Source organism: Eubalaena glacialis, chromosome 14 (assembly GCF_028564815.1).
Source record: "Eubalaena glacialis isolate mEubGla1 chromosome 14, mEubGla1.1.hap2.+ XY, whole genome shotgun sequence".
Classification (NCBI taxonomy): Eukaryota; Metazoa; Chordata; class Mammalia; order Artiodactyla; family Balaenidae; genus Eubalaena; species Eubalaena glacialis.
Window position 1 is genome coordinate 58,811,393 of NC_083729.1, and position 23,461 is coordinate 58,834,853.

The 23,461-nt window shown below is 38.5% G+C and overlaps 1 protein-coding gene across 1 annotated transcript; it reads right to left on the reverse strand.

The window, feature by feature from the left end:
• Positions 1 to 412: 412 nt before the first annotated feature.
• On the reverse strand, positions 413 to 20,872 carry C1D (C1D nuclear receptor corepressor). The gene is made up of 5 exons (XM_061211243.1): positions 20,808 to 20,872; positions 5,026 to 5,172; positions 4,193 to 4,259; positions 3,839 to 3,894; positions 413 to 922 (listed from the first exon to the last, which is right to left on the reverse strand). Exons 2-5 carry the CDS (start codon positions 5,161 to 5,163, stop codon positions 758 to 760), a joined length of 426 nt encoding a protein of 141 aa, XP_061067226.1. The 5' UTR covers positions 5,164 to 5,172; positions 20,808 to 20,872; the 3' UTR covers positions 413 to 757.
• Positions 20,873 to 23,461: the final 2,589 nt, after the last annotated feature.

The window sequence follows — 23,461 nt, forward strand, 5'->3', positions numbered from 1 at the left end:
ACCTTCCTAATTTCAAGAGAAAATTTACTCAAAAGAGAAAAATAAAAAACAGGTCAGCTACACAACATTTACAGCTTTATTGATAGGGTATAGCCATTATGCCAAAATTCAGCCATCAATATACAACCTCATTTCCCATCTAAAGTTAATGAGAATATATTTTACTTTAAATGGGACATAGCGGCAAAGCGCCAAGAATTAAAGAATAACCTTAAAAGTCTTAATTTCATACTTCAAATATCACAAAAAGCAGTAATTCCCAAAATCATGAAAGCATAATGAAATAACTTCACAGAAAAAATGGACATTTAAGTCATTTCTTTCTTTCCTAATATTATATAGTGAAAACAGATGTATTTAAAACTTCACCATACTTCATAAAATCATTATTGATCGAAAAGAGACAAATGTTTGCAAAGAACAGTTAACTTAAATTTCATAGTTGCTTATAAAATGGCACTTGAAAAACTGACCTATATAAGGAAATAAGAGTCTTGTCAAGAGACAGTAAACTATAAATATAAAATATACCACAATGTTAAAAAACCTCATAATGTTCTATAGGAAAATCAATAAGGATAACTTAATCTTCCTGGGGGAAAAGTATTTAGCATTACAAATTTAAAATGCAAATTTTACATGCGAAGTCAATATGGAATACATTTAAACCTTACCATGCCACATAATCATCATCTATTTTGTGGAAAACAATAAAAATTATGTACTTTTTCAATATGTGTACATCAAAATCAAAAGGTTAACTTTTACTTTTTCCTTTATTGGCAACTTTGGATGCATTTTTAGGTTTTGGTTCCCATAGGGCATTTTTTACAAATCTTGAAGCTGCAGCCCTATCCAGCTTGCCAGCCTTTTTCTTGTCTGTTATTTCCTTGACTCTGTTCATGTATACTCTGATTCTCTCCTTAAAGACAAAAAAAGAAGAAAGGCAACAGATTTACTAAGCTGTTCACCACTAAGTTCTATTATACTATACCTCAGTTAAATTCAACAGCTTTGTATTTATTGCTTATTGAGTGGTGCTCATAAGTGCAAAGTGAATAGGATAAACACATTCCATGTTCTCCTGGGGTTCACAGTCTGAGGGGAATACAGATATTAAAAAAAGTCATTTCAGAAGTGTTCTGAGTGTTTCAAAAGAGGAAGATCTAGACACTACAGAGATAAACATTTAATTGTTTATATGTGGTTATGCTAAATTTTTAAATTTAGCATTCACCTAAATCCACATACTAACTCTCTTGTATCTGAAGTCTATAATCTAAAATAGAGCTTTCGGGACTTCCCTGGTGGTCCAGTGAGCAAGACTCTGCACTCCCAATGCAGGGGGCCCGGGTTCGATCACTGGTCAGGGAACTAGATCCCACATGCATGCCACAACTAAGAGTTTGCATGCCGCAACTAAGAAGCCCACATGCCACAACTAAGAAGGCTGCATGCCACAACCAAAGATCCCACATGCCGCAACTAAGACCTGGCACAGCCTGAATAAATAAATAAGTAATTAATTAAAATAAAGCTTTCACATACTTTCAACATACAAACTAAACTCTCCAGAAATTTTTCTAAACAGGAAATGGCTAAGGCAGTATTTAACTATTTATTTTTCTGTGTTACCTTCGTGTCACAATTACAGTAAGTATAATGAAAATACAAGATCTTTTTATCCAATGTCATAGTTCTGACTGAAAAGCACATGATATTTTCTGATGAAGTATACAGTTCTAATCAGACTTTACAAGGTGAGAAACATACTAGGTTGCTGTACCACTTTGAATCTTCTGAGACCACTAATCAGAATAAAGGGCTATTCTATACTTCAGTTGGAGAAATAAAGGCGTGAGAGCTATAAAACAGCAGAGTAAATGATTGATCACTGCTTAAAAGCAAGTTTCATTAAAATAATCAAAATAGTTATATAAACATACACAGAAAAATGCAGAACCTTAGAATTTTTTAATTTTAAAAAACTGACAACCCTGCTCAAAACCCTCTCGTGGCTCCCTATTTCTCTGAGTAAAAGCCAAAGTCCTCACAACACACACCCAGCCCAGCCCTGCCCAGAATGATCTTCCCTCACAAACCCACACGGCCAGCCCTCGCTTCTTTCGAGTCTCCTCAAATGTTCACCTTGTTAATAAGTGCTGCCTTTACTACTGAAAATGGCAATCCTACCCAAGCACTCCAATGCCCCTTACTCTGTGCTATTTTTTTCTTTTTTCCCACAACGTAACTTTCTAACATACTATATCTTCATATGTATTTATTATTTGTTGTCTGTTTGATTACGTTGTTTGTTTCCCTCCACTAGATAGTCTGGCACCTGCCACAAAGGCAGGGATATTTATTGGCTTTATTCACTGAGGAATTATCTCACTTGGAAATAATGCCTGGCTTCCAGTGGGCATTCCAATATTTGTCGAATGAATAAACTATTTTCATTGCCCTTCCCCATTCATGAAAGATATGACAAATAGGCTTCCTCTCACATACTAACTCTGTGATCAATTAGTGACATCTGTCACAAGGTCAGAAAAGGGGAATAGGTTTATGGATGCTTTTCATTTATCAACCCTTGTCCAAAATATAAATGTACTCCTCCATAAAGTGGATTCTGAGGGAAAAAGACAGATGATTTTTTTTCCAATGACAGAATTAAGTATTACACTACTCCAAATAACTTTGTGTTTAAGAGAAGAAAGAGGAATTTTATAAATGTAAAGTCCATATTAGAAAGGTGAAAGCAGATGATAAAATGCATACTTCTTAAGATTTAAAGCCAGTATCACTTGTCAAATCAAGCTCTGTGGATCATATTGCTTTATATTTTTGCTTTAAGTATTTTTCACAATTTCTGTATTTAAAAATAAATTTACTTTTCTCCCAAGAAATTTAAAAGAAGAAAATGTCTTAGTCTACACATTTAAAAATTGAAGACAACAGATCTGGTTTACTCATTTTTTTAAATAAATGACCAAGTACTTTACTAAGTTATAAAAAAAATACATATCAACCACCATAAAACTTTAGAACAATAATACAGTGTCAAGTGTATTTCACATATGTATTTACCTTATATTTTATAAACACAAAGAATAAATTTATTAATATTCTTATTCATAAAGCCAAGTCAAGAAGGTAACCATAAGTTTGATTTCTCAATTTTTTTCTTTCAAATTGAATGATTTAATTTTTGAAGTCAGCAAAAACTCTAAGATACCAGACCTTATATAATATACTATACTTATACATCTAAATGGAATACAAAGACAAACCTAGAAGATTTATTACAGGTTGTAAATATGTCACTAATGCAGAATTACTGGACAGTACACATACAACTGGTGCCAAAAAAGCTCTTAGCTTTGTTGCCGAAGTGGATTCTTTACTGCTGAGAAAATGAATTAATGGAAGAATTGAAACGGTGGAGGAGAAACTTTCCCGTCTTGGCTAGTAAATCAACTAGAATATACTTTTAAGAATTGCATAAGAGTTTAAAAAAAAAAACAGGCAGTTGTAGAGATGAACAGGATTTCAAGAATTTATAGGAAAAATAATATAGCAGTTATAAATAATTACTAGAATCGTGACATTTCCCCATCCAGAGATTTATATAATATATGGAACACCCTTCTCTGACAAAGGTGAGAGAAAGAAAAACTAAAGGCACGATGAAATCTGGCTCACTTTCGTAATTTCATCCCTAAATAATTCTGTTCTCCACAATTCGTGTGATAAAGGTACTGCGATTTTACCTTTAGAAACACTACAACAGACATTACAAGTAAAATAAAAAGAAATCGATCCACTGCAATCTTACCAATTCCTGCTTTACTGGATGTTCCTTAGGATTAACTCCCTGCGTTGCCAAATAAACTACAAGAGAAAGATTTCATGGAATAAAATGCATATATATTAATTAAGAGCATTAATTAAAGAAACTCTAGTTACAAAGAGGAAACGTCACACAAATTATTAACTAAATCTTAAATTATTCAACCTCTTTGTAATACCAAATGTATGTGTGGCTCATGGGCATCTGGTATTCTGATTCAAAAGAAATAAATATCTGACTATTAAAATTGCCATAAAGTATAATTGCTAGCATTTAAAAAATAAGTCACCTTTGACATGATAATTTGCTTTCTAATTAACTCTAAAGTAATATACATACCCCAAAACATTGAATTCAACGTGTAAGCAGAAACTAAATCCACTTTTGCTTGTTCAAGTGGGTCCAACTATTAAAAAAAGAGGGAGAGAGAGAAAGAGAAAGAAAAAAGAAATACAAACTTTGAGCACCATCACATATTTTAAACTTTCACCAAGTACAATGTATCAAAGAAATGTTTGTTTCACTTCCTATAATCCAATAATCAAACCAAATAATCTGGAAATAATTTGCAAAAAGCAAAGTTTTGTTAACCAGTGATTTTTGCCCACAAATTTTCACTTCAGTGTACCATCTTTAAGTTAAACAAGGAATGTGTATAATCCAAAATTTAAAAAAATTCTTTTGAATTATTTTAATTTCAGGATTTACCATCTGGGCTTTGTATGTCAAAAGTAATTCATCAATATAAACATTGTACATGATGCATTTATGTATAAGAAGCAGGCTAAAATGCTTAGGCAATACCAAAGACAGACGAAACATAATGAGATTTGTTTTAGACTGTCAAAGTCAATTTACTCTTTTTGTCCTATAGGGTTTCCAGAAACCCTGATAACATCATTGTAATACTTAAAAGGTCAAAGATAGAGTCTGTCAAAAAGAATGCTGGGAGAGCTTTTTTAATTCAAAACCAAGTCAAAATAAAAATATAGTTAGGAGGTATTTCCTAAGCTTGGAGTTTGTTATATTTTCTCCTTAAAGATATCCAAACACTTAAAAATTGAAATAAAGGGGGAAAGGGGCATATATCATGTATCTGTTTCTTCTTCTATATCTTTCATAACATAGCACTCGGTTTTATGAATTACATTTTTAGAAATTACTTAAAATACCTTCTGCAACAACTCATTTCTAGAAACAGACATCATGGTCTTCAGCATCTCATCCACAGCACCAATGGAATTCTCAAATGTTGATAAATATTCATGAATTTCTACTGGGTAGTCTTCATTAATTTCTTCGCTTGCCATTATGACCAACTGGAAAAAAATTAAATTCTTAGTTCATACTGGAGACAGAGAATGCTCTCCAGGTTACAAAAAAAAAATTAATAGGTCATATCATATGTTTCAAAAGTGCTAAAAGAGTTAAAACCTGAAGTTAATTAAACAAATCTTCTTAGAATATAATTCTGGAGCAACCACGTTTAAACTTCCCCTCTTCTTAGGTTGCTGGGGAGTGGGGGGTGGGCCGCCAGGATGGGACCCACCCAAGTTCATTAACGCTACACATATCAATCCCTCAATCCCTCGATGCTTTTTGAGAACTAAAGAGATACGACTACCAAACATGTTATATCAATAATAAAAATCCTACATTTGAAAAACTTTCTGTTGAAGTTAAAGACCAAACAAAGCAATGAAAGTGTGATAAATATACCTTACCCCCTAATGCTTGCTGAAAAAAATGATAAGCAAAGCTCTTTTTTAAAAAAACATACATATTAGCACTTCTAAATTTAGATGTTGATCTAGCAGCATGGTATATTAAACCAAAAAATTAGAAATCTTAGGTCCGAAATATGTTATGATTATTTATCACTAAAATAAATTTTCAAGCCTATATTTATATTTCTATATACTCCTTAAGCTTAAAATATTAATAAGAAATTCAAGAGTCCATAGATCACATAAAGTCTGTAAGCAGAAAAGATGAAACATGGGAGAAATAAACTATATGGTTTTCATTCAGGCTAGAGCATACCTTGACAGCCCATTCTTTAAAATTCACATTTACATCAGAATATTTAATAGCTATATGAGGAAAAGAAAAATCCACATCAATGTATTTAATATGGTATCTAAGATCAAATTTCAGAAGCAATTCCAAGCCATTGTACCATCCTTAGGTTTTATTCGCTGAAAATACCTCTTTCATTACACAGCTAAGGAGAACATCAAGACTGTGCAAAATAACAAACAGCACAGCCAAACTGAAGTGAAGGGACTCGGGCTTTCCACCTTGCCTGATCACTGACTTTGTCACCTTAGATAAATCACTGAATCTCTCTGGGCCCCAAATATCTCTTCCACTAAATAAGGCATTTGGTCTAATGATCTCTAAAGTCCCTTGTAATTCTAAATGTTATGCATATGTCATTTAAGTTTTAAAAGTACTGCTTGAATATTTAGTCACAATATATCCACATTTCTATTCAACAAGTATAGTCCACTGAGACGTCTGGTTTCATTTCAAATTTTAAAAAAGTGAAGTCCGGGGGACTATCACTACTCACGCTGTGAAGTTACTATCCAACTACTGTGCAAACAGCAATTAAACAAAGGACTATGAGAAAAGAAAACCACACAGGAAAGAATTGTGACTTCCTATTTCAAAAAGTTAACTGAAAACACGGATTTGCCTCTCATTCCTCCCAGAAAAATCTCTCCAAAATGACAGAAGAAACACAAAAATAAGTCCATAGTAATGCTGGAAACCAAGAAGGGCACATATCCATCAGCCGACGTCAACAGCAGAAATTTTTATAAGCTAAAGAGCAAGTGGGATTAGACGGATAGGGAACAGAACCAAGGAGCTTGCAATCCCTTACAAACAAAAGAGAAGGAGAGGGGCTTCCCTGGTGGCGCAGTGGTTGAGAATCTGCCTGCCAATGCAGGGCACACGGGTTCGAGCCCTGGTCTGGGAAGATCCCACATGCCGCAGAGCGGCTAGGCCCGTGAGCCACGACTACTGAGCCTGCGCGTCTGGAGCCTGTGCTCCGCAACAAGAGAGGCCGCGATAGTGAGAGGCCCGCGCACCGCGATGAAGAGTGGCCCCCGCTCGCCGCAACTAGAGAAAGCCCTTGCATAGAAACGAGGACCCAACACAGCCATAAATAAATAAATAAATAAATTTATTTAAAAAAAAAAAAAAAAGATAAGGAGAATCTAGGAATAAACCCAAGATGAAGGACAGTAAGAGGTGAACCATGAGGGCTGAAAGCTGCTAAACCAGTCTCCCAATCTGTGAAAGGACAGCTCCAGCATCTACTGCCCAGATAAAGGTATAAGTACAGGAACAGACACAAATATAGAGAAGACTTGATATTTCTTTTCTTCAGATAAAATTTTAAACCAATAAATTTGAAAAATCTGGATGATAAGAATGAGGTGCTGGGAAAAAAAATTACCAAAACGAACCTAAAAAGAAGTACATAAAACAAATAGATCATTACACAGACAAAAAAAAAAAAAAAAACTTTAAAGAAGTCAAAGATCTATGCTCCAAAAAGGTTCCAAGTCTAGAAAACATTATAGGTAATTTCTTCCAAACCTTTAAGAAACAGTTCATTTTTATGGTATTTAACTGTTTAAGAACATAGAAGGAGATGGAAAACTTAGATACCTATTTCATAACATACACAAAAATAAACTCCAGATGAATTTAAAAGATAAATGTATTAAAAGATTATATAAAATATGTATATAATCCAAATGAAACCCAAATGCTATAAAAGGAAATGGCTGACAGACTTAAATACATAAAAACTGAAAAAACATCTATATGGTAAAAGTATACCATAAGCAAAGTTAAATGCAAGAAACAGCACGGGAGAAAATATTTGCCAAACTACAACAAAGGATTAGTCAGATTATATAAAGAGTTCCTACAAAGCATAAAACAGATTAAAATAATGAAGATCTCACCCATCAGATTGGCAATAATTTTAAAGACGGGCAAAGTTTGACGTTAGCAAGGGTATACACTGGAGGTGGAATATAAATTGGTACAGATTTCTTAAATGCACACACCCTTTGACTCAGGATATCCTCTTCAGAAAGTAGCCTACAGAAATCCTTGTATACATGCATATAAATTTATTAAAATGGACTCCGCAGACTCTTCTCTTAAAGTGGGGACTTTGCCTTACATCAGTTTTTCTCTCTGCTGGATCATTGCCCATAAGCTTGAAACATTTTATTCCTCCATCTTAGATAAGAAACAAAAGAAACACCTTGACTTCATATCCCCCTCCAGCTTAAGTCCCATTTTCTATCTCCCTTTTAGAACAAACTCCTCAAAAGGGTTGCTAATATTGAATACTAGAGTTCCAGTTCCTCTCCTTCCATTCTTTCTTGAATCTACTACAATCAGACCCCTTATTTCTCACTCAAAATTGTTCTTGTCAAGGTCACCCACTCGGCCACATTGTCAAATTCAATGGTCAATTCTCAGTTCTCGTCATTTGACATAGCTGGCTCAGTTTGTCTGGTTTCCAGGGCATCACATTTCCTTGGTTTCTCTCTTACCTCACAGGTTGCTTTCTTGGTCTTCTTTGCTGCATCCTTTTCATATCCTCAAGCCTCTTAACCTTGATGTGCCCAAGGGCTGTCCTTGAATCTCTTCTCTAATTTACTCCCTAGGTGAGCTCTGGGTTTAAACTATATTAATAAACTGATGACTCCCAGGTTTGCATCTCCAGCCTTGACCTCGCCACTGAACTCCAAATTTAATGTCCAACCGCTTACTCAGTACCTTGGTTGGCTGTTAATAGATTCTCAAATGTAATGTGCCCAAAGCCCAATTCCTAATCTTGCTTACTTTATCTTGTAATAACCTATAATGGAAAAGAATCTGAAAAAGTATATGTATGTATGTATGTATGTATGTGTGTGTATATACAGTAAGTCCCCTACATATGAACGAGTTCAGTTCCGAGAGCGCGTTCGTAAGTCCGATTTGTTCGTAAGTCCAACAAAGTTATCCTAGGTACCCAACTAACACAATCAGCTATATAATACTGTACCGTAATAGGTTTATAATACTTTTCACACAAATAATACATAAAAAACAAATACAAAAAATAAAGAAAACATTTTTAATCTTACAGTACAGTACCTTGAAAAGTACAGTAGTACAGTACAACAGCTGGCATACAGGGACTGGCATCGAATGAACAGGCAGGAAACAAAGATACTGTACTACTATACTCTATACAGTACTGTACAGTAAAGTACACAAAAGGACAACCACTTGTAGAGGATGCATGCACGTGACAATGTACGCCAGACACTTGAACTAACTTACATGATTGGACATGTGAACGTACATTCGCATCTTTGAAAGTTCACAACTTGAAGGTTCATATGTAGGGGACTTACTGTGTGTGTGTGTGTGTGTGTATATATATATACACACACACACACACACACATATATTACCAAATCACTTTGCTATACACCTGAAACTAACACAATATTGTAAATCAACTATACTTCAATGCAAAAAAAAGAAACTAATCTTGCCTACTGCAGTCCTCCCCCTCTCATTTCATGGCAACTCCACCTGTTCGACTGCTCAGACCTAAAATTACAGAATAGTCCTTGACTCCTCTTTCACCCTATCTTTAAAACATATTCACGTCCTACCACCTCTACTGCTACCACCCTAGTCCGAGCCAGTCCGAGCCATCATTGTGTCTTGCCTGTATTGTTGCAATAGCCTCCTAAATGGCTTCCCTGTTTCCATTCCAATAGTTTATTATCAAGAAAGTGATCATCCCAAATCTAAGTCAGATTCTATCATGCCTCTGCTTGGAAACCTTCAGAGGCTTGCCGCCTCACTCAGTAAGAGACAAAGTCCTTATAATGGCCGAAAAAACCCTGACTCTCTGCTGCCTCCTCTGTGACCTCATCTCCTCCCACTCTGCCCCTGGCTCACTCCATTCCAGCCATAATGGCCTCACTGGGCATGCCCCTATCTCAGAGCCTTTGGACTTCTCTCCTTCCTATAATGTTTCTCCCCCACCAAATGCTTCAAAGCTCATGACTTCACCTCTGCCAGATCTCTACTCAAATGTTATCTATTGGTAAAGCTTTCCTGACCATCCTATTTTAAAATGCGTACCCCTCTTCTCATTCCCAGCACTTCCTATCTCCTTCTTCACCCTTCAGGCCTCAACAGCATCTGACATATTTCATTTATTGTCTGTCTACCTCCAAAAGAAGGTAACTACATGAAAACAGGCAGTTTTGTGTTTTGTTCACTACCACTGCCTAGCAGTCGATAAACATTTGTTGAATGAAGAAATTATAACCAAATACTGGGAATAATCTAAATAGTCATCAATAGGGGAAGAGTTAAATGAATTATACCACATCCATCCAAAAGAGTAAAAATAAAGAAGTAAATCTTTATGTAGTAATACACGATAAGTGGTGAAAAAGAGTCATAGAACATAGTATATAACACATAATGTGTCTAACAGATGCCATTTATTTTAAAAAATTGTATATGTAGATATGTAGAAAAAGGTCTGGAAGGAGACATACAAAAATAGACATTCTTTCTGAGAAGGGATAGGAATTGGGAATGAGATCAAAGCAGACTCATGTTTTTAGCTCTTCATTCTTTGTTGTTTAAATTTCATTATTTCAAAAAGCATGTATTAAAATTGTAACTAAAAATAAACCATCATTAAATTTAAATAAAGGCATATTTTAATAAAGTGTTTTGGCTTTTAACAAATACTGCAAGTATAAAAAACACAAAAAAGCCTTTATTTAAATGTGAATTTTTTCATCCGATTTTTCTATTAGAAAATATTTCCCCTCTCAAGATCATGATGGGGATTTTTCCTGCAATTATTCCTTGTCCCTAAGCCCTAGTAAACAAGTAGTTATTTATTGTTAAAATGGGTTACGGTGAACACTGAAAGCAAGGCAGTAAGTAAGAATAATGACTCTCATTAAATCTGAACTGAACCACTTGCCTTTTTCCTAACTAAAAAATAAAGGCAAGGGAGACTGAAAAATAAAGGTTCTTCTATTATCAGAAATTCCCCCCAATTCAAATGATTTCTTCTAACATTTTATACAGATAGCTCCTGAGTGTTTGTTCCTTCCACAGGAAACCCTGCCAAGGAGGGAGCTGCAGAAACCGCCCTCTGTCCCCTTTGTTACTCAGATGCCAGGATGAAGCAGTGGATGGATGGTTATCAGCAGCCATAGCCAACATCTGAACCCCACTGCCTGTGAGCCAGGCACTGCCCTGAGCAGCCACACACATTCATTCATTTACTCCTCACAGACAACAGACGGACCCACAGTGAGTTTCCGTAACTTGCCCAAGACTGTACGTGGTAAATGTCCAAAGAAGAGAACTCGCCCCCCTCTGCCCCTCACTCGCTGCCTGGTTCTACAGGGACTCCCCACCCCTCCCTCCACCTACTCCTTCTAAAGCGCAGGCTGCAGAAGTGGAGAAAGTGGAAGAGGGCATGAGAGAAGGTGCCTCTCTTCATCCCTCAGGAAGGTCTGGCTGAGACTCAGGGGCAGAGGGGAGAAACCCTGCCCAGCAATCCCTACAGGACGTTACTGCCATTCCTTCCCTCCTCTCGTTGGTGATGAGAGCCACAGTACCGACAGGAGAAAAGGAGGGGCACACGACATCATCCCCTACCTCCTCCCCTCCATTCTCTGCTTCAGGGAGCTCAGTGCAGCCTGGAACCTGGAAGTCGCCCCTCATCGCTGCCTCAGGCCCCAGTTCCATCAGTCCTGTCAATACGGCCTCCTTAATCTCCTTAGCCACAGGCTTTCCCCCATTCTCACTAACTAGATCATTTCAAGAGCCTTGGAGTAGTCTCCCTACTCTCAATTTTTCTCCACTCTCAATGTTAGGATGTTACAAAACATAACTTTTCTATAAAGATAGTCTGGTCATGGTACACCCCTGCTTAAAATCCTGCAATAGTTTCCCGCCACCTTGAAGATAAACTCCAAACCCCTTATATGGATGTGAGGCCCTTTACGATGTGGCCCTTGCTTGTCTGACTAGCCTCATCTTTCATTGCTCCCCTCTTCCAATCCTATAGCTGTAGCCACCATGGCAGTTTTCCAAATGTTCTATGCCCATTCAGTCTAACCTTTCGCCCGTGTGGTTCTCTATACATGAACCACCCTTCCCACTTCACTTTGTTCAAACCCTGCTTATGTTTGGAGGTAAGATCAGGTTTCCCTTTAGTGGATAAGACTTCTCTGAGTGCCACCCTCCCATTCCCTCTGTCTGGATAAGGACAGCTACAGGTTCTCATGTCACCTAAAACACTATCTGGTGACATGTGTTGATTTACTTAACTTTGACTACAAGCTCCCTGAGGGGGCGGTGTCATCAATATGACACTGCCATGCTGATGTGTCACCAGTGGCTGACACACAGAATGACTTTATGTCTCAACTTGCCCAAGAGAGTCCCCATTTATGTCTATTGTTTCAGCTTGCCATCTGCTCAGCTCCCCATTTCTCTCTCAGAAGCCCCAGTTTGAGCAGTAAATTAGAGGGTTACCCTAACAAAAGTAGGTTCTCTGACCCTTGCCACCACTCCTCACCCCACTTTGTTAGAGAACATGAGAGCCTAGAGAGTGGCTCCTGGTACCAGCTGGGGTTCAACCACAGCAGCGGAACTGCTGAAGAGATGTACTGCAAGAAACCGGTTTATGCAATTGTGGAGGAATCTGCAGGGCAGGCGAGCAAGAAAGAACATGCTGGAACTCTTGGCTGCAAGCTGAAACTGCTGTCCACAGGTGGAACTTCTTTCTCGTCAGGGAAGCTTCAGCTCTGCTTCTAAAGCCTTCTAATTAATTGGATCAAGCCCACCCAGATTATCTAGACTAACAAAAGTCAACTGTTTGTGTATTTCGATTATATCTTCAAATACCTTCAGAGCAATACCTAGTTTGGTGTTGGACTGAATGGGGGCTGCAGCCTCGCCAAGCTGACACATCAAAAAGACCATCACACTCCTTTAAGCCTCCAGAACTACAGCCAGGAAAGGTATATTCCTGGCAACACAAATTGTTGCTCTGACAGCATTTTTCCACAATAGACATGTTATTGATGATTGTCAGGTTCCCAAGTAATAAAACTAGAGTTCAAATTCCAGTTAACAAATGTGGAAGAAATCATAACCTTTAAAAAAAAAGAAAATCACCATTTTGCAACCCCTAGTGAAATTACAGATTCACGTAATGTTCACCGACAGATAAAAGGGGAAGTTTACAATAGAGAAGTGAGACTGTCACTACCTGAACCCACAGATCAGTCTTCATCACTAAAAGCATGACATAAATGTATCATGAACCTCCTGATGTGAAGCAATGTGACATACACAGCAGCGTCTGTGTAGCATTTCCAACTCCCCAAAAAAGTTGAATCTGAATCTAACTGAACCTTTAGAGCTAACTTTCAACTTACAGGAAATATGGAGGATAAAGAAACAAGTTCATGCCACAAGAAAGCAAACACACAAATCTGGAATGAGAAATACTCTATAGGACAACTGACCTGGTTTCCATAACAAGTTAATGGCATGAAAAAAAACTAAGAAAAGGGAGAGGAGGGAGAGAAAGAAGAGATCTACCTTCAGATCTAACAACCAAATGGAATGTGTAGACCTTGTTTGGATCTTGATTCAAATAAACTAAGTGTAAAACGATATTTTTGAAAGAAAGAAACCTAAACATGGATCGGGTACTAGATGACACTGAGAAATTATTGATAATTTTGTTATGAAATTATAATTCAGCTATAAAAATGGCATCACAGTTACATAAGAAAATACCCCTATGATTTAAGGATGTAAACTGATGCACATAAGGGTAAAATTACAAGACATGTTGAATTTACCTTAAAAAAAAAAAAAAAAAGCTAGCCTTCAAGGATTCACCATACTTTGAGAACAAAGATAAGAACTTATGTACATTATTTCTATAGTGAAATTAGATAGCCAACCCACAAATTAACTTTTAGAATATAACCCAGTTCATAAATTGGGGAGGGCTTCCCTGGTGGCGCGGTGGTTGGGAATCCACCTGCCAATACAGGGGACACGGGTTCAAGCCCTGGTCCAGGAAGATCCCACATGCCGTGGAGCAACTAAGCCTGTGTGCTGCAACTACTGAGCCTGCGCTCTAGAGCCCACGCACCACAACTACTGAAGCCCACACGCCTAGAGCCCGTGCTCCACAACAACAGAAGCCGCCGCAATGAGAAGCCCACACACCGCAACGAAGAGTAGCCCACGCTCTCTGCAACTAGAGAAAGCCCACGCGCAGCAATGAAGACCCAACACAGCCAAAAATAAAAATAAATAATAAAATAAATAAATTTTTTTAAAAAACCTCCTAGGTTTCAAAAAAATAAATAAATTGGGCAACACCTAAATAGAAAGTATAGTCTAGAATACTCGACTACATCTCATTTCAATGCCAAATATAATTTGGGGTGAGGGGAAGGTAGGTTACTGGGTGTTCACCAGCTCTGTGATAGTTGCTAAACAACTTATAAAAACAAGACAGAGCCAGTGGCCTCAAATGAGGTTTGTATTGTATTACTAACCTTTCCAACAAAGGCTGATGTTCCAGTCTAATTACTTCCATAATGTCACAAATTTCCTTCTAAAAAAATCCTGATGCCTTATATCTTTACGTGGCCCTTACAAAAATGTATGCATGCAAAAATAAATTTAAAAACCAAGTCTAAAGTCAAATGAAAAACTAGGGAAAAATATTTGCAACATTAAGACAGATAAAAGAAGCCTCTGCAAATCAACTTAAGAACAACACACAAGAATACCTACAACCCGGACTTCCCTGGTATCACAGTGGTTAAGAATCCCCCTGCCAATGCAGGAGACATGGGTTCGAGCCCTGGTCTGGGAAGATCCCACATGCTGCTGAGCAACTAAGCCCGTGCGCCACAACTACTGAGCCTGTGCTCTAGAGCTCGTAAGCCACAACTACTGAAGCCCGCGCACCTAGAGCCTGTGTTCTGCAACAAGAGAAGCCACCGCAAGGAGAAGCCCACACACCACAACGAAGAGTAGCCCCTGCTGGTCGTAACTAGAGAAAGCCCGTGCGCAGCAACGAAGACCCAACGCAGCCAAAAATAAATTTATAACAAAAAAAAGAATACCTACAACCCAAAAGAAAAATGAACAAAGAAAATCAGCAGTTCACATATAAAGGAATCCAGACGACCAATAAGCAAAAAGAAAGCTATTCAATCTTACTCATAATTAAAGAAACATAAATCACCAGAACAAGATGCCAATTTTCTTTTTAACATCTTTATTCGAGTTAATTGCTTTACAATGGTGTGTTAGTTTATGCTTTATAACAAAGTGAATCAGTTATACATATACATATATCCCCATATCTCTTCCCTCTTGCATCTCCCTCCCTCCCACACTCCCTATCCCACCCCTCTAGGTGGTCACAAACCACCGAGCTGATCTCCCTGTGCTATGCGGCTGCTTCCCACTAGCTATCTATTTTACATTTGGTAGTGTATATATGTCCATGCCACTCTCTCACTTTGTCCCAGCTTACCCTTCCCCCTCCCCGTATTCTCAAGTCCATTCTCTAGTAGGTCTGCGTCTTTATTCCCGTCTTTCCCCTAGGTTCTTCATGACCATTTTTTTGTTTGTTTTTTAGATTCCATATATATATGTTAGCATACGGTATTTGTTTTTCTCTTTCTGACTTACTTCACTCTGTATGACAGTCTCTAGGTCCATCCACCTCACTACAAATAACTCAATTTCGTTTCTTTTTATGGCTGAGTAATATTCCATTGTATATATGTGCCACATCTTCTTTATCCATTCATCTGTTGATGGACACTTAGGTTGCTTCCATGTCCTGACTATTGTAAATAGAGCTGCAATGAACATTGTGGTACATGACTCTTTCTGAATTATGGTTTTCTCAGGGTATATGCCCAGTAGTGGGATTGCTGGGTCGTATGGTAGTTCTATTTTTAGTTTTTTAAGGAACCTCCATAGTGGCTGTATCAATTTACATTCCCACCAACAGTGCAAGAGGGTTCCCTTTTCTCCACACCCTCTCTAGCATTTATTGTGTTTTGATGATGGCCATTCTGACCGGTGTGAGATGATATCTCATTGTAGTTTTGATTTGCATTTTTCTAATGATTAATGATGTTGAGCATTCTTTCACGTGTTTGTTGGCAACAAGATGCCATTTTTCATCTGTCAAACAAGCAAAAATCAAAAAGATTGATAGTACTTAATATGGGCAAAGATGAAGAGAAACAGCCTCTCATTTACTATTAATTGGAGTGTAAACTGAGCATTTTGGGGGGCAAATTTGGCACTATGCTTTAAAATTATACATGCGCAAATACTTTGACCCAGCAATTCTACGTCTCAAAATACACATTTTCACACAAGATAATGTTTAAGGATGTCCGCTGCAACACTTTTTAAAAACACACTTTAAAGCAGGGAACAACCACCATGCTCATTAGCAAGGATTGGTTAAATAATTTATGATATATTCATTCAATAAAATACTCTGCAGCAGGGAAAAATATGAAGCAGAGCTTCGATTCCTGAGATACATTAAGTGAGCAAAAACTGAAGAACAGCATTTATAATACAACCCATTTGTTTCTAAGAAAAAAAATGTATGAGTGTGGATGCATACTTCTATATGCATGTAAGTTTCTTTAAAAATACAAAAGGAACTGTTAACTATGGTTACTTCTGAGAAACCAAAGCAGGAAGGTAAAGGAGCACATTTTATGTTATACTCTCAGAATTAGGATCTCTAAACAATAATATATGTAACATATTACAACAGTACATAAGTTTATAAATAAAATTTTCAACTCTCTGAAATTTTGAATTTACTTTAGTTCCGAATATGCCAGATAAAATGGCATTTGCCCCCAACTCAACAGTTACAATCAAACCTATATTCTTGGGACTTCCCTTGTGGCACAGTGGTTAAGAATCCTCCTGCCAATGCAGGGGACACGGGTTCAAGCCCTGGTCTGGGAAGATCCCACATGCCTCGGAGCAACTAAGCCCGTGCGCCACAACTACTGAGCCTGCGCTCTAGAGCCCGCGAGCCACAACTACTGAAGCCTACGCACCTAGAGCCCATGCTCCGCAACGAGAAGCCACCGCAATGAGAAGCCCGCGCACCGCAATGAAGACCCAATGCAGCCAAAAATAAATAAATTTATTAAAAAAAAAAAACCCTACATTCTTTAGCTCTATTTTATTCAAAGAACTATATGAATGGATTGCCTTCCCTATTGCTAAATTTTCTAGCCACCATAAGGCCACTTTCTCCCTATTCTCATGGTACAAAAGCCTTTCTAGCCTCGTGCTCTCTACAGACTCCTCCTAGAGTTGTTGTGAGGACTCCCTGCCACCAACATGTTTGGCCTGCTAAACTCGGCTCCCTCATCAACAATGCTTTCTCAAGGAAGCATTCCCTCTTGCCTCACATTAAGTCACATCCACTAGTTATACAGTCTCACAGCACCATGTATTTCTCCATATCATTGTTGTAATTTTATATTTCTGTGATTATTTGATTAGTGTCCATCACCCACACTGGACTGTAAGCACCTTGGTGCAGGGCAAGTCTTTGCTCATATACACTCCAAGTATCGGGGTAGCATGTTATAGATGCTAAATAAATATCTATTAAAGAAATGACTCCTCAGTGCCTGGCATGTAGTCAATGCTGAGTAAATGTGGAGTAGGTGCTAGGAAGAGAGTAGGGATAAATAAAGCAACTGTCAGACAACCGAGAAAGGACCCATTTGAAGGTGGGTAGCATTAATTTGGGTCTTTTGTGAATTTCTTTAGCAGGGTTCAGTAGGCCTGGAGCAAGAATGGTAATCCAGAATGAGGAACTGACTAATGGATACAAAGGAAAGGACTTGCAAAAGCATCTTGAAGACAGCTGACTGGGAGGTATGGCCTTGAAGGGAGAGAGTAAGGCTTTTTCCTCTGCTTGCAATACTCCCTCCCCCCACTCCTCCCCTGTCTTCTGGGCCTAGTAAAACCTATTAATCCTTTAAAACCCACATCAAATGCCCTCTCCTCTATAAAGGCTTCCATATCTCCCAAACAAAAGTAGTCCCTTCTTCCTCTTTGCTCCCAAGGTTCTCCAGACCGTTATCACTTATCCATTAATAACACTCCTTCTCATGTATCTTGATAAATCCAAAAATGTCAGTCGTCGTTTATCTATCTGATCCATAACTTGCGTCTGAGAACAGTGAACACATTACTCCACCCTGAAATCCACAACACTAGACTCTCAAAACTGTCCTTGTCCCCCGATGGCTGTTCTTTCTGTCTACTTTGTTGGGTCTTCATCTCCCCAAACCTATAAAGGCTAAGATGCCTAAAGACTCACGTCTTGTACTGCTTTTCTGTTTACATTCACTCCTTTGGCGATTGTCTCCAGTCTCACGATTTTAAATACCAACTGACAACTCCCAAATGTTCTTTTCCAGCAATGACCTCCCCACTGAACTCCAGACTTGGTAGACTCAATTGCCTACTCAACATCTCCACTTGGATGACTAACAGAGATCTCAAACTTAACACATCATAATGAACTCCCAATTCTCCCTCACAAGCCTGCTCCTCCCATAGTTTTCCACTTCTCAGTTCATGGCAATTAACCATTCTAGTTGCCCAAGCCCAAAACCTTGACAGTTCTCTTACAACCCACATTCAATCCAGAAGCAAATCTGTTCGCTTTACCTACAAAATACATCCAAAATTGAACTGCTACTCACCACAGTCTCTCCAGCTGTGAAGCTGCTATCATCTCATCTGAATTATTACACCTTCCTAATTAGTCTCCTGGCTTTGCCCTACCCCTCTCTCCAACAACCTGCTCCTAACACAGCAGGCAGAGTGATCCTATTAAAAACCTAAACCAGATCATGTCACTCCTCTGTTCAAAACCTTCCACTGGTTATTTACCCATTGTATCTCCACGTGATTAACATAAAGTCTTGCCATGTACTTAATAACTATTTGTTCACTAACTAAAAAACAATGAAAGTAAACTGGAACCAAATTTTGGAGGATCTCAATATCAGATTAGGATAGTGACCATGTGGATCCAAAAGAAAATATATAATAATGTACATTCCAGGGCTGTTTCCATCCCTATACTAAGTAGAGTTACATACAATTATGAACTAAGCCAGGAACAAATCCAAAATATATATAATTTGGGGGGAAAACTAGAGAGACATCCGTAAATGTTGCATCAGAATTCTATTAACGTAATGACTTTTTTGCACTGCATTACCTTAGAAAATGATAGTGAAATGTATATACAACAATCTCTCCATAAATATTGTTGTCTTTGGCAGATAGTCTACGCTAGTGCAGCCTGTAACTCTCCTTCATACTTAAAGTAAAATCACGGAGAAAAGATAGAGATGCTAGCCTCTAAAAACAAATTTATCCCAAAGTCTCATAGTAGAAAAAGATATAAATTACAAATTACAAAGAGGTTGCTCAAGATCGAGATGAATAATTAAATCAGATTACAATGAAATTACTTCAGTTGTTAATTCTAACGTTTAATTCGAAGTGTTTTCAAAATTATTGATGTGAAGCAGTAAAATTACCTTCCAAAACTATGGAATTTGCTTATGACAATATTCTCATCTCCTCTCAGGTGTACTGTGCAGGTTAAATAAATAATATAGGTAAAGTTTTTAGAACAGTGTCTGGCTCAGGACTCAATACATTAACTAGTAATACTAGTTATTATTTTACTAAAGTGAAAATGATCAAACACCCCAACCCAGTGGGGACTACTTAGAGCCATACTTGAAGGGTCAACTGTTTGGAAACAGTCGCTAACTGATATAAAACACATAAAGAGCCATTTGAAAATTTTAAGACTGTAATGAAAAATTATATCACCTCTGAACTGCAATACATACAACATAGCTATCTGAAGACAGCTATAACATCTTTTGACTCAGAACCGTTCTAATTATTTTGAAAAAACATTGTTCACAAAATCATTATTTTCTCTTTCAACAAAACGGTGAGCTCTATCATTTTCCATCAATCACAAACAGTTCTCGGAATTTCAATAGGAATTATTTGGTTATTTTCGAATCCAACGTCAACATTCGGTTAAGTCTCGGGTCAGTCTACTATCAGTCCAAAAAGATTAATAAGTGGCCAGCAAACATCTCATTGGGACAGATACATCTTTATCAAGCCAAAACTGTTGCAGTCAACAAACAGCAAGACACAAAAGACACTTTCAAACAGAAGTTTCAGTCACACTAAACTTTCCTGGGCCGTAAAGAAAAACCACTTTTTTGAGATTCCATTAGATTTCACCTTAAGGTCGAAATTAGCCTACCATCTCAGGTGGGCTAATATTGCAGTGGCAGGCAGTGCGTGATCATGTATGTAAATGATAACGGATGACACGGGAAACTACTCCCCTACATCTGCCACTTTGGCCTTCCTCCCTCAACCAGGTTTGAAGGCAGCTGAAAATTAACGGTGAAGTCACGTGCTCTTAATTTCTCCGCCCTCCAATACTTGAGAGGCGGAGCTAAGAAGCGAGGAAAAAGCGAAAGGCCGGACCCAGAGACGTGAAGGGCCAAGGTAAGCCGAAGCCAGCAAGCAGCCACAGGAAAGCGGAAGTGGGGGATCTTGCCACGACGCTGCCCCAACGCTCGCATTCGCAGAAGGCTACGCAGCCCGGTCCCCCTCCCCACAGTCAGCCGGAGGGTGACAGGGGGCTTCCAGGAGAAGCGAACTTAAAAGCACGAGAAACTCCAACCCCAGCTCTGAATAATACCTCGCGGGGCTTCCACTCCTGCCTCCCAGAAAGCAGTCGGCGGCGGTGACGTCAGTGGCGCGCCGGCTCTGCCCGCGGCGCGAGCGGCGCTCTTCGGTGACCTCACGCTGCTCGCCCCGCCCCTTCGCTCCTTTCCCTTCCGCCTTCGAAGGCCATTTTGTAACCGCGCCGCAGGCTGAAGGTGTGGGAGGTTGTTGGGGCGGGGCGCCGGCACCTTTTTCTAGATTTGCATTTGGCCAACGCCCACCGGATTACAAACTGAGCATATTTAACCAGAAAAAAAAAAATGTTAGTTACTAAAGCTTTGTGCTGGTTTTTACGTTCGCTGAAACTCGTTGCAGGGCCCAGGTTCTTACTACGCTCCCATTGTCCGCCTCAAAATTAGCCTCCAAAGCAGCTTCCCAAGTTATCCGTGGTGGAAGTTTCGGGTTCTTTGTTTTTCCAACCCATCGCTACGAGATACTTTTGTAAAATATAATCAAAATGAATTGCTTGAAAGATGGATAAAAAGGCAAAAGAGAAGCCCAGATTTCTAATTATTTCAAAAAACATAAAACTGCACTGCAATAAATGAAATCAGAACAAACGTAAGAGGAAAAAAAGACAAAGACTGCATATTGCTACTTGAACGATTAGGAGCATCGTTTTTACTTTCCTGACTTTATTCCACAATCGTAATTTAACAAAAAGTTATGCATGAAATAGCGATTCCATATATTAAATGCCTACAAAAGCACTTTGAACAAACACCGTGTGTGTCAGTATCTAAAGTATTTTAAGTGGCAAATGAGCTTTCTTCTGGTTTGTTATTCTAATCTGGTGGGATTAAAGATAAGGCTTCTGGTTGAGGGTGGTGAGTATCTAAACTGTTTCTCTGTTTTGTTTTTACACTCAGTAGAGAAACAGAGATAAGTTGATGGGAATGGGAGAAGAGTTTTCAAAGCAATTTCTGCAAGCTAAGAATATTCATTTTTAACTTTTATCTAAAATAAAACAGGGACTTACCTGGTGGTCCAGTGGCTAAGACTCCATGCTCCCAGTGCAGGGGGCCGGTGTTCGATCCCTGGTCAGGGAACTGCCGTGCCACAACTAAGAGTTCATATGCTGCAACTAAGGAGCCAACTAAAGATCCCAGGGTGCCGCAACTAAGACCTGACGCAGCTAAATAAATAAATAAATATTTTTAAAAAGTAAAATAAAACAAATGATGACATTTTCAAAATTCATCTTCAATCCTTCATCAATTGCCAGTTCCAACAATTTATCCTTTAAAGTTATCTTTAAGATTAAATTATCTCTTGATGAAAGAAATAGATTCCAGATTTTATACATAGTTAGAGTCACCTCAAAATATCGCAAGTTGCAATGTGGTCCTACTACATATGACTACTACGCAATCCACACAACATGGGACTCACAGTGTGAGTTCAACAACATCCAAACTAATCTTATACCCTACTCAAGAAAACCAGTTCACAGACCTTAGTTGTTAGAGTGATGCCAAATTGTCATAAAAGTTTTTAAATGATTATTCTCAATCTCTGCATTCATCTCATTGTGGACAGGTAATAACAAATAGTTCGGAGATGGGCGCCAGTCCAGGGATCACATTTTCAGTAGCACAATCCTTGAGAGTTGGGTGCATAACCTCACCAGGAAGACTGTTGAGATCTGGGAAGACTGAAGCACCCAGAATAACTCAGAAGCTGACAGTTCATCCAGCACCAAAGTGATAATGAGGCTTCAAGGCAAATTGTCAGACCTTGTGTCATTTAGGTCATCAGGAAGCAAACACTGAAATGGAGTTAGTAGTACAAGAGGTTCGAGGTGTGGGGGAAGCAGAGATGTCTCTGAAAGATAAAGACGTAGGAAGCAGGATTGAGCAGAAAGCCTCCGACCGTGATGGACATCTGACAGGGTCTCACCACCCCAACAGTGAGTTCCAGAGCAAAGACTGCCCCTTAGAGGAGACCACATTGGGCAGAAATGGCCAGGCAATGGCACCCACCTCTATATTCAGTCATTAGCAAGAGCATGGCTTCAGCTTAAAAACGGAAGTAGAGCCTAAAGATGCTGCCAGGTGGCGGCTCTCAGTCAATTGCACTTCTACCACAGAACGGTAAATTCTTTCTTAAAGGGAGATCTGAGGTGCACATTGCCTGAACTGCTGTACACCTAACCATCAACACCACAGTAGCACCACAATCCCATGATTTGTTCAACAAATATTTACTGAGTCCCTATTAAATACGAGACTCTATTCTACGTCTTATAAGTAGAGCAGTGACAAAAAAGTCCTTCCTCATTATGGAGCTTACATTCAAATTTACAGCTGGGAATACCTCCCCCTCTTCTTTTCCTCCCCTTTCTTCCACTTTCCTTTCCTCTTCTTTTCCTTCACCAAACTTTTTTCTCCTATAATTCCTGATTTCAACATTTAAAACTTCCACATGTATGCCTGAGTATTGCTGCCAGAGAATACCCAGATGGTGAGATTTTCTATCTTGAAACCAAGGGTAGGAGTTTTTAGAGGATGAGGAATTGATGCCATCACCATCTCTACTGTTTGCCTAAATAACCTCAATAAATAAGCCACTTCCTCTTTTTCTTTCTGTTGCCTTGTCCTTCTTCTTTCCTTCCTTCACCCCTGCCCA

Excerpts from the sequence above, each read along its gene's own strand:
- C1D (XM_061211243.1), bottom strand. The coding sequence starts at position 5,163 with ATGGCAAGCGAAGAAATTAATGAAGACTACCCAGTAGAAATTCATGAA. Across the intron at positions 3,895-4,192 it reads GTTGAATTCAATGTTTTGGG|TTTATTTGGCAACGCAGGGA; the intron begins GTATGTATATTA and ends TTTCTCTTGTAG. Across the intron at positions 923-3,838 it reads ATCCAGTAAAGCAGGAATTG|GAGAGAATCAGAGTATACAT; the intron begins GTAAGATTGCAG and ends TTTGTCTTTAAG.